At 43.2% G+C, this 14,856-nt stretch overlaps 1 protein-coding gene across 1 annotated transcript; it reads right to left on the minus strand.

Annotated features, from left to right (window-relative positions):
• Nucleotides 1-1,070: 1,070 nt before the first annotated feature.
• On the minus strand, nt 1,071-13,262 carry LOC116318252 (caspase-1-like). The gene is made up of 3 exons (XM_031737205.2): nt 13,038-13,262; nt 2,170-2,332; nt 1,071-1,854 (listed from the first exon to the last, which is right to left on the minus strand). The coding sequence occupies exons 2-3, from the start codon at nt 2,321-2,323 to the stop codon at nt 1,553-1,555; spliced, it is 456 nt and encodes a 151-aa protein (XP_031593065.1). The 5' UTR covers nt 2,324-2,332; nt 13,038-13,262; the 3' UTR covers nt 1,071-1,552.
• Between the last annotated feature and the right edge of the window lie 1,594 nt (nt 13,263-14,856).

Consider the following 14,856-nt stretch of genomic DNA (forward strand, 5'->3'; position numbering starts at 1 on the left):
GTGATGTTCACGCTCTGTTTCTGGGTGGGAAACTCACCTGTGGGTGTGGCTGTTCCTCCCCTACAATCTCTGATGTCAGAGCTGCTAAATTAGACTGAACTGAAGCCAGACTCAAACAGAAAACAGCCCCAGAGACTCCATCTCTGGACCCAGAGATATAATTATAACTCAATATAATTTCACTCACAACTATAAATCAGGGACTTTTTAAATTATGGTCTGATGGGTTGTACCACTGTGAGAAGGTTGAAATGGAATCCAAATAGTAGCAGCTTTAATTTCCCAGCTAACAATAAATAGATGATTTTTCAATGTGATTGCTGATCTATTTATACTTGACCAGGTGAGAACAATCAATGATAACAGGACACTATGAATCAATGTCATTCCAATGTCATTTCTTTTAGACCATGAGGTTTGATCAGTTTTTTAACTTTGATTAAACATTTATTTAGCATTGAGTTGTCAATCTTGACCATAATTCATCCCCTGCTCCTGGTCTCCCGAGGCAGATGGGTTCAGGGTGGCCAAACAAAGAGCAATTCAGACAATTCCTATTAAAGGAAATAAATCATTACAGAGGTCCCACTCTGGAGCCAGGTATGGGTAGAGAAGTTAAGTGCCCGGTAGCTGGATCTTAGCCCATGGGATTGGCCCAAACCGAAGATCTGAACAACCCCTACTGCCCTCCTTCAGGAGGTTTAGTTTACTTGAACCTTTCACTGGCGCACTGTCGGGATATCTGTAACTAAATCTTTGGCTTCTCTTTATTCTCTGATGTAGAAGATGAATATGGACAGATTAGAGTTCCCTGCCTGTAACAAATCCATTACAGAGTCCTGTTCAGATCATGAAGTCAGAGCACCTGCTCACCATCACTCCCCGTCACCTCCACCCCCGCTCACTGCAGGTCACAGTACACTAGGGTCCAGGTGTGGATGGTTATTAGCTTCTTGACTCACCACAACATCTCAAGTATTTGTGAAAACCTACAATGATCAATACTTATGACTGTCAGTTACTAAATATGTTCAAGGTTATTTTACAGATCCAGACTGAACCAGACACGGTGACAGGAAACTCATCTTTTATTTTCACATTGATCAGAGATACAGAAAGAAACACACAAAACAGTCCATTACTCTGCTCCCTGACACGTGTTACTTCAACAACATGAAAACAGCCAAAATCCTCATTAATCTGTTGGTTTCTGTTGGACTTTTTCACAGAGCTCACTGTTCAGGTTTGACTCAAGACCTCATTTCTGGAACACTTCAGTCTTGAAAGCTGCTGAAACTCTGCCATGTTCTGCTGTTTGGATCATCTTTGTTTGTATAAAGCAATAAAGATGCATAGAAAATCGTCTCTGTGAAAACCTTCGATGTGAAAACCAAAACAAATAGACGAGCCAGCGCTCACGTTTCAACTCTAAGTGGATTGGACGATTGAATACTGAAAGGTATTAGCTGCTTCTGAGTGTTACAGATGAGTCATAATTTGCTCTCCTGTGAGTGCTGACCTGTGTGTCTGATGGAAAACATTTGGCAGTGCTTCACTTCAGCCGCAGCTCCTTTGAAAGAAACGGATCAGCCTCGCAGAGAGCGGCAATCAGAGCCGAGCAGGCCTGGGATACTTTTCTCCGCACCATGTCGATCACCCGTCGGGCATTATTCACCCTTCCATTCGCTCTGCCTAAATCAATTTCATCATCGATGACAATGCGGCGCTCCAGGAGTTTATCCAGCAGGCTGCTCAGGACAGCTTCGGACACTCTGTCGATAAACTGAGAGCGAACGGCCATCAGCATCTCCTCTGCCGTGCAGTCAGCAGGGGGCTTTGACGTACCAGGAAGACCTGCGAGAGAGAGGGAAGGACGCATTTATGCTGAGCGCAGATGTGAGCTCCAACCACAAGAGCCACAGGCAGTGTGTGGATGTGTTTACTGTAAGCAGGACTGAGGTCACTCAGTGTTATGGCATAGATACTTATGTTGTTGTGTATTACACACAATGGAAAGATGCCACACTGTGTTTCATTGTTCTTGTAACAGTGACAATAAAGATAAAGAGATATTCTATTCTTTTCTATTCAATGTTACACTGGACCTGAGTTTGAAGCTCCATGTTTCTCATGTAACAGTCATAGATCATGCATCCACCTGAGTCTCACCTGAGTGTCTCCAGCTGAGCTGCTGATTCAGCACATCCACCTGCACTGCCTCGCTCTGACAGCCCACCTCTTTCCTGTCCTCCACGGGGCTCTCCCACTGACAGCCCACCTCCTTCATCCTCCTCTCCTCCCTCCTGTGACCGTCAACAATCATCTGGAAAACCTGCAGGGGGCACAGAGGACAAACTTAATGATCACATCATTCAGGGCAGCGCACAGCTGTAAGGCGACTGCACCACCCAGTGTTTGTGGATGAAGAGACTGTGACACAGCGTCTGTAGGGGGACAGAGTGGGACACAGCGATGACCCGGTTGTGCTGCGACTGATGACATTAGAATATGTACATCAGTATTTCATTTCCTTCACATAAAAGTGCCCAATCAAGGCGCCGGCTGTACCTGTGCAGGTAATAAACAACAAAGTGACAACACACTTGAGTCTGTGCCAGTTAAACTGAACACATGCTGCCTTCCTGCTGCTGCTACTCAGCATTGTAACTGCAGCTGATTTAAGGTGGAATGACTTCAGTCAGCTCAGACTGGCTCTACTCCTGACATCACTCCAAAGAGCAGAGCCATTTTATTTATAATTGCAATAATACTTAATGGAAATTAAAGATTGTTATGGAACAGTTTTTTGATTTGGGAATGGATTATTGACTCTTCTGCTTTGGAAGACAAACTCATTCAAAAATAAACTTTCAATAATGAAGTCTTATGAGAACGCTGTTATTAACTTCTTTCCTCCAAACAACACATTTAAGATCATCATCAGGCCTTCTCATCCTGGTCGCTCATTAAAAACTACAGATGGCACAATACCACTTTTTAATGTCCGATACCGATATCATAAATTTAGATATCTGCAGATACCGATATGAATCCGAGATAGTGAATTTTATAATCAGTAAAACTGTTTTTTAAATCCAACTCCCAGCAAAAAATAAAAAAATAAATAAACCAAACCCACCTCCGCCTCATTTATGCCTTGATTATCCGCTGGTTTCCATTTTCTGGTGCAAAGTGGGAGATTAATAAAAAAGAGAGATGTGACTCGTGACAGAAAAGCAGCCGATCATTGATCAGTTTCAGGAGAGGGAGGGAGAGAGAGGCAGTCGCTCCATATATCGGTTGTTAAGCTTAACGTGAGAATGCTTTACAAACATTCAGAGATGAACTCACACATGCTTTACTTCTCTGGGATAACTAAATGAAATGCATTTGCAAGTACGTAGCGAGGCTCCAAATGCTCCACCAGACTGCCGACAGGTCTCGCATGTCACAGCCGCTCTATCACGTGACACATAATAACTGCTGTGACTGCTAATGTCATGAGCTGGGTTACGCCATGTCGCAAGTTTTGTGCGGTGCTTCTGTGATATTTAATGGATCAGATTACATTTTTTTTCTCTCCAATATCCAATCCAGTAACTTAGGTCAGTATCGGACCAATACGATACGCAATATTGGATCAGTCCATCCCTATTAAAAACTGAACTCCTCGTCACTATTTCATCTGTACAAGCAAAAATCCAGAAACAGTCCTCCTGGTAGACCAGTTATTGTTTCACGATAAATAATTAATGAACACATTTTAACCTTCCTGTAACTCTTTGGAGCATGCAAAGGTCTGGGGACTGGATCAGCACCACCCTCCTGCTCTTACACCGACACACTCTGCTGTAGGTGAAGTCTGTTTTAACTCCTGCAATAAACAGATCAGAGCTCTGCTCCAGGAGGATCCTGTTTCCAACCACATGCAGTCTTCTACAGCGGTGAACCTCGGGACAGGATCCTCACTGGGCAATCAACCTCACCCTGACTCACTCCACCGTTCTGACCCTGGAGGAGAATGGCATCATCATCACCATTCACAGAGCACAGAGCTATGTAGAGAAAAGGAAGAGCTCCGTGAGGACTGCAGCTCAGCGCTCAGCACCAAAACCCCATCCGCCTGCTCCAGGATCAAAGACCTCCTCACTGACCAGCCTCAACCAGTCGGACCCCTCCCCCCAGCACCGGATCCCCCCACGCTGCGTTCTCAGCCCCTTTCTGCACACCAACCCACCAACACGAAGTCATTTACAACTCTTCTGTATTTTCATCATCATCATCATCATTTATTTATATAGCACTTTAAAAACACACCTGGTAGACCAAAGTGCTATACAATACTAATATGCACATAGTAATTTAAAAAAAATAAATAAATAAAAAAAAATAAAAAAATAAAAAATCAGTTACCCACAGAGTTAAAAGCCAAGGAATAAAAATAGGTTTTTAATAAAGACTTAAAAACTGGCACTGATGAAGCTTGTCTAATTTGGAGAGGAAGGTTATTCCATAGCATCGGCGCTGCAACAGAGAACGCTCGGTCTCCTCTAAGTTTCAGCCGTGACTTTGGGACAGAAAGCAGCAACTGCTCAGCTGACCGAAGGGAACGAGTGGGGACGTGGGGCTTCAACAAGTCAGACAAATAAACAGGTGCCAGACCATTTAGAGATTTAAAAACCAATAAAAGGACTTTAAAACGGATCCTAAATTCAATTGGAAGCCAGTGTAGAGAGGCCAATATTGGAGTGATGTGATCAAATTTTCTTCTGCCAGTTAAAAATCGTGCCGCAGCATTTTGCACTAATTGCAAGCGTGACAAAGTGCCCTACCCAACCCCTATTAAAAGAGAATTACAATAATCTAAACGTGAGGTAATAAAGGCATGAATAACACAAAGGGCTTAACCTTTGATAAACGTCTGAGGTGATAAAATGCTGATTTTACCACCCTGTTTACATGGTCATCAAAGGTAAGTGCAGAATCAATTTTAACTCCAAGATTTGTGATCGAACTCTTTAGTTGGGAAGTTAAAGCTGCAAGATCAACATCCGGAGTATGAGAAGAACGATTTGGGCCAAATAAAATTGCTTCTGTCTTCCGATCATTAAAATTTAAAAAGTTTTTTGCCATCCATGCTTTGACATCAGTAAGGCAGTCAAGCAGAGGTTGAGTTGGGAGACTATCAGAAAGACTAAAGGGTAAGTAGAGCTGGCAGTCATCTGCATATAGATGGAATGGCACTTTATGTTTCCGGAAAATCGCGCCAAGAGGCAAAAGGTACAGTGAAAACAATAACGGCCCAAGAATAGATCCCTGTGGCACACTGCAAAGCAGAGGGGCCACAGAGGATGAAGCCGACCCCAACTGAACACAAAAGGTCCTATTTAAGAGATAGGACTTTAACCACAAAAGTGCCGAACCAGAAATTCCCACACAGTGCTGTAAGCGGGAGATCAACAAATCGTGATCCACTGTGTCAAATGCAGCAGTCATGTCCAACAAGACCAGCACTGCATATTTACCATGGTCTGTGGCTATCAGGATGTCATTCATAACTTTTACGAGGGCTGTCTCCGTACTGTGGAATGGCTTAAAGCCAGACTGAAAGATTTCTGACAATTTAGAGTCATTCAAGTAGTCCATCAACTGAGTGTATACAATCCTTTCCAGAATCTTACTAAGAAAGGGAAGTTTAGAGATGGGTCTAAAATTTGATATGACTGAACTGTCTAAGCCCGGTTTCTTAAGTAAAGGATGTATGACTGCATGCTTAAATTCCCTAGGTACTTGACCAGACAAAAGACTAGTATTAATAATGTTCAGAATGTGTGGTCCAATGATAGGAAATACCTTTTTGAGAAAGCGGGGAGGAACAACGTCATTTGGAGAGCCACACAGTTTAGCTTTCAACACAAGTTTCTCTAAATCAGATAAAACAATTGGTAGAAAAGCAGAGAACAGACTTGAGAAAGAACCATGCATGGGTGAGTCAGCAATAGGTAGAGTCGGAGGTCTCAAACTAGCAACCTTGTCCACAAAATAATTAAGAAACTTATTGCACATAACCGCAGAAGAGTGCAAAAGAATATAGCCTTCCGGATTAATTACAGAATTTATAGTGTTATATAGAACACGAGGGTTATGCGAGCTGGCAGCAATAAGTTGAGAAAAATAGGAGTGCTTGGCAGCCTTTACTGCTCTCTGATAGACTTTCCAGCTAGTCTTAAGAGCTTCCATAGAGACACACAGCCTATCTTTTTTCCACCGTCTTTCACATCTTTTACATTCTTTTCTAGTGGCTCTGGTAAAATCAGTTAGCCAAGGACTAGCCTTTGGCTTGCATTGTCGGAATATAAAAGGAGCGACAGCGTCGAGGACAGATTTACAAGCAGAATCCAAATACGAAACTAATCCATCTGAGGTGGACAACTCAGGAGGATAAGAAATAAATTGGTCAAACAATATGGAAAACCGCTCGGCGGTATCTGAGCCAAAAGCACGATAACATCGAGCAGGTACAGCCTGTTTAACAACAGGATTAAAAAGAACAATATCACATAAAATAGGCATATGGTCAGAGAACACCGCAACCTCGACGAGTATGTTATGGACAGATAAACCATGTGATAAAACCAAGTCCAGTGTGTGACCACGTTCTTGAGTGGCACCTTTAACAGACTGAACAAAATTAAAAGAGTTCACTAAGTCCAGAAAGTCCTTAGCCAGGGGCTTCCCCGGGCAGCAGACGTGTATATTAAAATCACCAAGTAAAAGGATCTGGTCATACCGCGATGCACAGTCAGCAAGAAACTCTGTGAACTCGGATAAAAAGTCCTTATTATATTTTGGGGGCTGATAAACAATCGCACACAACAGCGAAGACGAGTGGTCCAGTTCGCACAAACAGAGTTCAAAACTGGTGTGGCGTGTCGATGGGGATAGCTGCTTAAAGTCAAGATGTGCCTTAAAAACAACAGCTAGCCCTCCTCCGTGACCAGAAACTCTCGGAACACTAAAGAAGGCACAGCCAGCCGGCAGTAATTCAGAGAAGGCACTTAACTCACCGGGTGGAAGTTTCAGTCAAGCAGAGAAAATCCAGCGCACGGGAAGAGAAAAATTCCTTCATAATAAATGTCTTATTTGCCACCGATCTGGCGTTAATTAAACCCAACCTGAGGGGAATTGGCTCGGGAGCTTCCGAGGCGGTAACAACCAGATCCACAGGTCGGAGGTTTTTTCGGTCCACTCCACGCCAACGCAGATGTCGGAGAGGAGAGGGTTTTGCAGAACCCTTCCCAAGAGATCCCACAACAGGAACCAAGCAGGAGTCCACAGCACGCAACAGCACCAAGAGTCGCGGGCAGGATCGAGAAATTGAGCGAAGCTCATGAGGAAAACAAGAAATCCTGAGTCTCAGTTTGAGAAGGCGACCTCCACGGTTACCCCGTCTCCTGCGTCGCTTCCGCACATCCAGTGGCAAAGGTAAGGAACGCCAGTGAGGTGGTGTTACTTCCAAATCGGGAGGCAGAAAGCCTTGGTTGTCATTTCCAAACCGAGCTAAAGCTTGGGTAGATAAGCCTATTTCCAATAATGTCTGGCGATCATAAAACAATGTAGGGCTAACATGTTGCACAAAATTGACTAAAAACAATAAAATAAAACAAATAGAAGAGAGCGACAGATGGCGTGCCAAACACACAGGCGCCATCCATTTTAATTCATTAAACTCTTTTTTTTGCTTTCAGCTTTCATATTTGTCATGTATTGATATTTGACTATGTCTTGAGGGGATGACCTTTGAACCGGTTGTTGTTGTCCGAGGGCGGCCCGTTAGGTGGCTAGTTGTCAGATGGACAGTGTTTAATAAAGCAAGAAAAAGACCGTGCTTCATGTCCTGATTTAATTCAGAGTACGCTGCCTAATTTAAGTAATAAGGTGGGCACACAACAATGGCGACGAGGATGACACAAACAAGGTTTTTGTTTTTGTGAGAAGTAGACCCAGCGGCGGCACGGTGTTAGCGAAAACTTGTGGGCTAACATGGAAAAGTCAGGTATTCAACCGTTCGCCTGCTACACTGATCCAGTTACGCTCGGACCAAGATGGACGCGGTGGTTAACATCCTTCGAGTTGTTTGCTGATGGGAAAGGTCTTATTTTGACGGATAATGCTACAGACGCGGTCAGACAGCGGAGACGCGCTCTTCTACTGCACTTGGCCGGACAGGACGTGCAGGACGTCTTCTCCACTCTACCACAGACGGGAGAGGCGACGGATTACACCGCTGCAGTGACTGCGCTTAACACTTATTTTGTTCCTCAAGTGAATGCAGCATACGCACGCCAAACTTTCCACAAATTGTCCCAAACACCAGGTGAGACTGTGCAACAATTTTGTACACGTTTGAGGCGAGCTGCAAGAGACTGTGACTTTCAAGGTGACAATGATAACCAGATAAGGGACGCTATCCTGAGTAAATGCACTTCTGAATGTGTACGGAGAAAGCTGCTCGAGGAAGGTCCAGGTTTAACTCTAACTCGCACGTTGGAGGTGGCTTCACACTGCGAACGCGTGGAGGAGCAGATGGCGGCGATGAGCGTCGCCGGGGAAAAGAAAGGAGAGGACACGGTCAGCCGGATTTTTACAGCAAAGAAAGAGAAGGACAACAGACCAAAAGGAAAAATGAAAGATGATAATAAAACAGACAGACAGTGTTACAGGTGTGGTTATACTGACCACATGGGCAAAGATCCCAAATGCCCAGCATGAGGACAAACATGTCACAAGTGTAATGGTAAGGACCACTTTTCAAAAATGTGTCGTACAAAAAGACAAAAGAAACAAAATGTGAATGCTGTTGAACAAGATGATTATGCATTTACTGTAAATGATGATAATGTACCTGAGAAACTTACCTTTTCTGTTGGGGGAATAGAGTTGAAAATGTTAGTTGACTCTGGAGCTACAAGTAATGTGATGGGAGAAAACATATGGGAAAAGCTAAAAGCTAAAAAGATAAAATGTCACTCATATGTACCCAAAGAGCAGAGGAATTTATATGCATATTCCTCAGCACAGGCACTCACGGTTAAAGGTGCATTCAGATGTGAAATCAAGATTGGTGACAGGGCTGAAGACGCTGAATTTATTGTGATTAGAGGTAATGGTGAACCACTCCTGGGGAAAAAGACTGCTATAAAGTTAGGAGTGTTGAAAATAGGTGAAAATGTGGCGGCTGTCACAGATTTAAAGCACACTCTTAAAGAAAAGTATCCAAAAGTGTTCAAAGGAGTAGGGAAGCTAAACGCCAAACAGATCAGCTTGTACATTGATCCAAATGTGAAACCAGTAGCACAGCCACTGAGGCGCATACCTTATCATTTGAGGGATGCAGTGGAGAAAAAGATCAATGAACTAATCGACATGGACATTATAGAACGTGTAGAAGGACCTACACCTTGGGTAAATCCTGTAGTGGTGCTCCCAAAGAAATGTGACAAAGATATCAGAATGTGCTTAGATATGAGAAAAGCAAATGAGGCAATAATCAGGGAACGATACCCCATACCCACTGTGGATGAAATCTTGCAAGGACTAAACGGCTCTGCAATCTTCAGCAAACTCGATCTCAAGTGGGGATACCATCAACTAGAGCTTACCCCGGAGTCAAGAGAGATAACTACATTTGCAGTGCATAACGGAGTGTACCGATACAAAAGGCTAATATTTGGAGTCTCATCAGCTAGTGAGCAATATCAGCATGAGATTGCCAATGCACTAGCTGGCATTGAAGGAGTTGAGAACATTTCAGATGATGTCATCATACATGCACCAGATCAGGAAACACATGATAAGTGCCTGCATGCTGTGATGAAGAGACTCTCTGACTGTGGCCTGACACTAAACTCAGAGAAGTGTCAGTTCAACATGGACAGACTTGTGTTCATGGGAATACTGCTGACGCAGAAAGGCATTGGCCCAACTGAAGAAAGAGTGAGAGCTGTGGTGGAAGCCCGGGAACCGAAGAATGCTACTGAGGTGAGAAGCTTTCTCGGACTGGTAGGTTTCAGTAGCAGGTTCATACCACAGTTTGCTACACTCTCTGAACCGCTTAGACGTTTAACTCGAAAAGAAACTATGTTCACATTCGGGCCAGAAGAAAAGCAAGCGTTTGAAAGACTAAAGGCTGAGTTAGCCAGAGCAGGTACCCTAGCCTATTTTGACAAAAAAGCCCCAACCAGAGTCATAGCAGATGCAAGCCCTGTAGGCTTGGGCGCAGTGCTAATACAAATACAGAACGGAGAAGAGGTACCAGTGTGCTACGTGAGTCGGAGTTTAACAGACTGTGAGCGAAGATATTCTCAAACAGAAAGAGAAGCCCTAGCACTGGTGTGGGCATGTGAGAGACTACATCCATATGTGTATGGCAGGAAGTTTGACCTCGTCACAGACCACAAGCCATTAGAGGTCATATACAGCCAGAGATCTAAACCTTGTGCACGCATAGAAAGATGGGTTCTCAGACTGCAACCATATGACTTCAAAGTAGTGCACATTGCGGGAAAGCAAAACATTGCGGATTCACTGTCAAGACTGCTCTCTGACACCACGTCAAAAGAGGTACACAAGCATGAATCTGAAGAATATGTGAGATTTGTCGCAGTTAATGCTACTCCAAAAGCACTCACAACAAGAGAGGTTGAAGAAGCCTCTGCTACAGACTCAGAATTAACAGAAGTGCGAAGAGCTATTGAAAATGGACATTTTGAAAAATGCAAAACATATGCACCCATTGCAAATGAACTGTGTGTCATCGGCTACATAGTTTTGCGGGGAACTCGCATTGTATTGCCAGAAAACCTCAGAGCTCAAGCACTGTCACTAGCTCATGAAGGACATTTAGGAATTGTTGGAACCAAACAACATCTCAGAACAAAAGTTTGGTGGCCAGGGATGGACAAAGCTGCAGAAAAATTTTGTAAAGCTTGTCACGGATGTCAAATAGTAGCCAGACCAGATCCACCTGAACCCCTGAGAAATACACTTTTACCGGATGGACCATGGCGAGATGTGGCGGTAGACTTACTGGGACCGCTACCTTCGAACCACTCAATACTTGTGCTGGTAGATTACTACAGTCGGTATTATGAGTATGATGTAATGTCATCTACAACTGCTGAAAAAGTCATTGACTCTATTGACTGTATGTTTAGCAGACATGGGCTACCAGTTACCATCAAATCTGATAACGGCCCACAGTTCAAATCTGAGTTGTTCAGAGAATATTGTGAAACTAATGGAATCAAACATATAAAAACTACACCAAAATGGGCTCAAGCAAATGGGGAAGTGGAACGTCAAAATGCATCATTGATGAAAAGAATCAGGATCGCACAAGCTGAAGGACTTGACTGGAAGCGAGAGCTAAGAAAATATGTAACAGTGTATCGCAGCGTTGAACATCCAACCACGGGCAAAAGTCCAGCAGAACTCCTGTTCAACCGCAAAATGACAGGAAAGTTACCGAACATCAGTGAGGCGAAAACAACAGAGTTGGACGTGCGTGACAGAGACGCAGAACAGAAAGGAAAATCAAAGATTTCGGCTGATGAACGACGGGGAGCTGAGTATTCAAAGGTTGACACGGGAGACACAGTGCTGGTTCAACAAGACAAAGTGGACAAGTTTACAACACCATTCAATGCAACACCACACAAAGTTGTAAGCAGAACTGGAAACCAAGTCATTATTGAATCACCAACAGGAGCTCGCTATCATCGGAACACGACACATGTGAAGAAATACGAGACAAATGAGACCAGAGAAAGACACTACGAACAAAACACTATACCTGAAAGGGAGGAAGGTGAAACACCCACAAAGACTGACACCTTCACTCCAACACCACAAGAGGGCTTCCAGGGGCCAGAGAGATCAAGTAGATCACAGAGGGCTAAAAGGATACCTGAGAGGTTTCGTGATTTTGTGGTGAAATAAACTATAATATGTTAAGTTGAAGAGGTAACTTAAAATGGTTAAGTTTCAAGTTGCAAGTTCATATGTGTATGTGTACATGTATATATTGAATAAAAAAGGGTACGTGTGGTGAGACAGTTAGAAAATATAAGTGTTAGAAAGTAAGACAAGAAGGAATGTTCAATGTTGGAGAAAAAAAGACATCAAAGTTAAATTATTAAAACTGAAGTTTGAATCTAAGGAAAAGGGGGATGTCATGTATTGATATTTGACTATGTCTTGAGGGGATGACCTTTGAACCGGTTGTTGTTGTCCGAGGGCGGCCCGTTAGGTGGCTAGTTGTCAGATGGACAGTGTTTAATAAAGCAAGAAAAAGACCGTGCTTCATGTCCTGATTTAATTCAGAGTACGCTGCCTAATTTAAGTAATAAGGTGGGCACACAACAATATTCACTAAAGGGAGGCTGTGAACACAAAACCTAATTTCCTCACAGCACAGAGATCACTTCCTGTTTAGGAAAAAGGTCAGAGAAGCTGCACATGATGATGGTCTTGCCATGTGAATGTCAAGCTAAATAAGAAATAATAAGTCCTAAGTTCCAAATACACCAGTGTGTCCACTTTCGGGCCAAAGTGGTATGTTTGTTTATATTTTTCAAATTTTATATGATTTAATGTTGAAATATAACTTTACTGTACATTTGAATTCACCAGTTCTACGGTGTACCTGTGTACGTTAAGAGGAGCACAGTAAACATCAGTAAAGAAGAACTCTTGTGTCTCGTGTGTACATGTACAAGCCACACCGGCATAACCACAATTTGAGCACATAAGCCTCACACTATCAAACTTTCCTCCAACCTTACACACTTATGACATCATTGTTCGGGTAAATATTCAAAAAGAAGACAACCTTCAGTGTCTTTGTTTAGGCTGATTTAACTTCTGACCAACGTGTCCGAGCACACTTCCGGTAATCTGTTTACTGAGTTAGCTGTTGCTCCTGTTCTTTTGTCTCAATTGGAATAAAGATAAAGATTGATCCAAAAAACCCAAACCTTAATTCTTAGTGACGTCACGGCGCCTCGTTAAAGCCGTCGTTAGCTGTTACTCGGACCCGTTGGCAGGCGTCTGTGCACCGGCGCTGTAACCTCCGCGGGCCGCTCCGGTTGGAAGTCAGGGTGGAGACCCCTTTAAGCAATGCTGTGCTTTCGGCAAAGACAAAACAGCCAGGTCGCTGGACTCCCCGCTCCTGTGTCAGGGCAGAGGAGGCACACTTTGCTCCCCTCCCCCTTGTGTTTAGATGTTGCGCTGTCACGTGACGTGAGTTACACGCTTTGGGGGTTAAGTTACATATTATTTGTATTTTCACCCAGTTTTGTGTTTTTGAGAATGTTAATTGTAATTTTTGTAAATGGTAAATGGCCTGTATTTGTATAGGGCTTTTCTAGTCCCTAAGGACCCCAAAGCGCTTTACACTACATTCAGTCATTCACCCATTCACACACACATTCACACACCGGTGATGGCAAGCTACATTGTAGCCACAGCCACCCTGGGGCGCACTGACAGAGGCGAGGCTGCCACTGGCGCCACCGGGCCCTCTGACCACCACCAGTAGGCAAGTATTGGTCGATTTTTGACCGCATCTGCATGTGAGGATTAAGATTAAGATAAGAGAAGACATTTTTTTTCCCTGAAATAAAACACGTTTTTGTGTGAAGAAATCAAACATGAGCTGAAAAAACAGTAAAAATATCTGGAAAATATCCCGATTAGCTTCAATGCATCTATGATAAATATATGCTAGTTTCAGTACTTCATTTAAACTGTATGATACTTAGACTGACCCAGGGTCAGTGTAAAATACAATCCTAGCTGTGTGAAAGTCTGGCTCTTTTAATCCTGCATGACAAACCTCAGGATGCACGTTTATTGAGCCTCTTTCCTGCTGGCACACCTGTCATCATGCAAAGACTGCCAGACTCTGTAATACTGTAAATGATCAGTGACTCAGGTTAACAATAAACTGTAAACAGTACCTCTCTGTCTCTGTGTGTGCTGAACATCTAGAATCAGGATTGAGTCATACTGCTTTAGCTGAATCTGTTATATGTAAATATCGGTATTTTTTATTCAGGTGTTAGGAAAATACGTAAGAGTGCAGTGAAGCGATGTGCCAGATTAATCCCTGGCCGAAGGTATCGTATTTAAATCAGACTGCTGATCCAGCCTCATCAGTCTTTTGTGAGGTCTGTTTAAAGTAGACTAAAAATAAACTGCAGGTTCCTGAGAGGTGGACTGTGAGCACAGAAACACATGTTCATACATACAGCTGCAGCAAGCTCAGATTAATTTCAAGTAGATTTCTTACTCTGAATTCTGTCTCTCTGTTAGTCCTCTGACAGACTCGTGACTTGTCCAGGTGTGCTCTACCTATGACTGCTGGGACAGGCTTTAGCCCCCCACCCTCCCACTGTGAACCTGAATTGAATATTTAGAAGAAAATGAATGGATAGACTGACATTTGTTTAAATAGTTCTAGAAATCTGAGCTGTTGGTGTGTCCTTGGATTGTGTGGTAATAATATAAGAGCTGAATCCACAGCTGTGCGTGTTCATGGAGCTGCATTTTCACCTGCTGGACACTACCTGACAAGTTTAACTGTCTTAAGAACATTGCAGAGGCCTTATTTGTATTTATCATTGTTGTGAGGAGACCATAAATAGCATTTGCATTTTCTGTTGTACAGTTCATTTGTTGCTATCGAGTTCTTGTTATGGATAAAAAGTGTCTTTTTTTATTTCAAAATAGCTGATAACTATTCACTGATAGCTGCCAACATCTGCAAACAAATATAATTCTATAAAGTTGTTC

Source organism: Oreochromis aureus, linkage group 3 (assembly GCF_013358895.1).
Source record: "Oreochromis aureus strain Israel breed Guangdong linkage group 3, ZZ_aureus, whole genome shotgun sequence".
Classification (NCBI taxonomy): domain Eukaryota; kingdom Metazoa; phylum Chordata; class Actinopteri; order Cichliformes; family Cichlidae; genus Oreochromis; species Oreochromis aureus.

Bases quoted from the DNA above. Each gene is read 5' to 3' on its own strand.
- LOC116318252 (XM_031737205.2), bottom strand. From the start codon at position 2,323: ATGATTGTTGACGGTCACAGGAGGGAGGAGAGGAGGATGAAGGAGGTG. The intron at 1,855-2,169 runs GTGAGACTCAGG...TCTCTCTCGCAG, and splicing joins GCTCAGCTGGAGACACTCAG to GTCTTCCTGGTACGTCAAAG.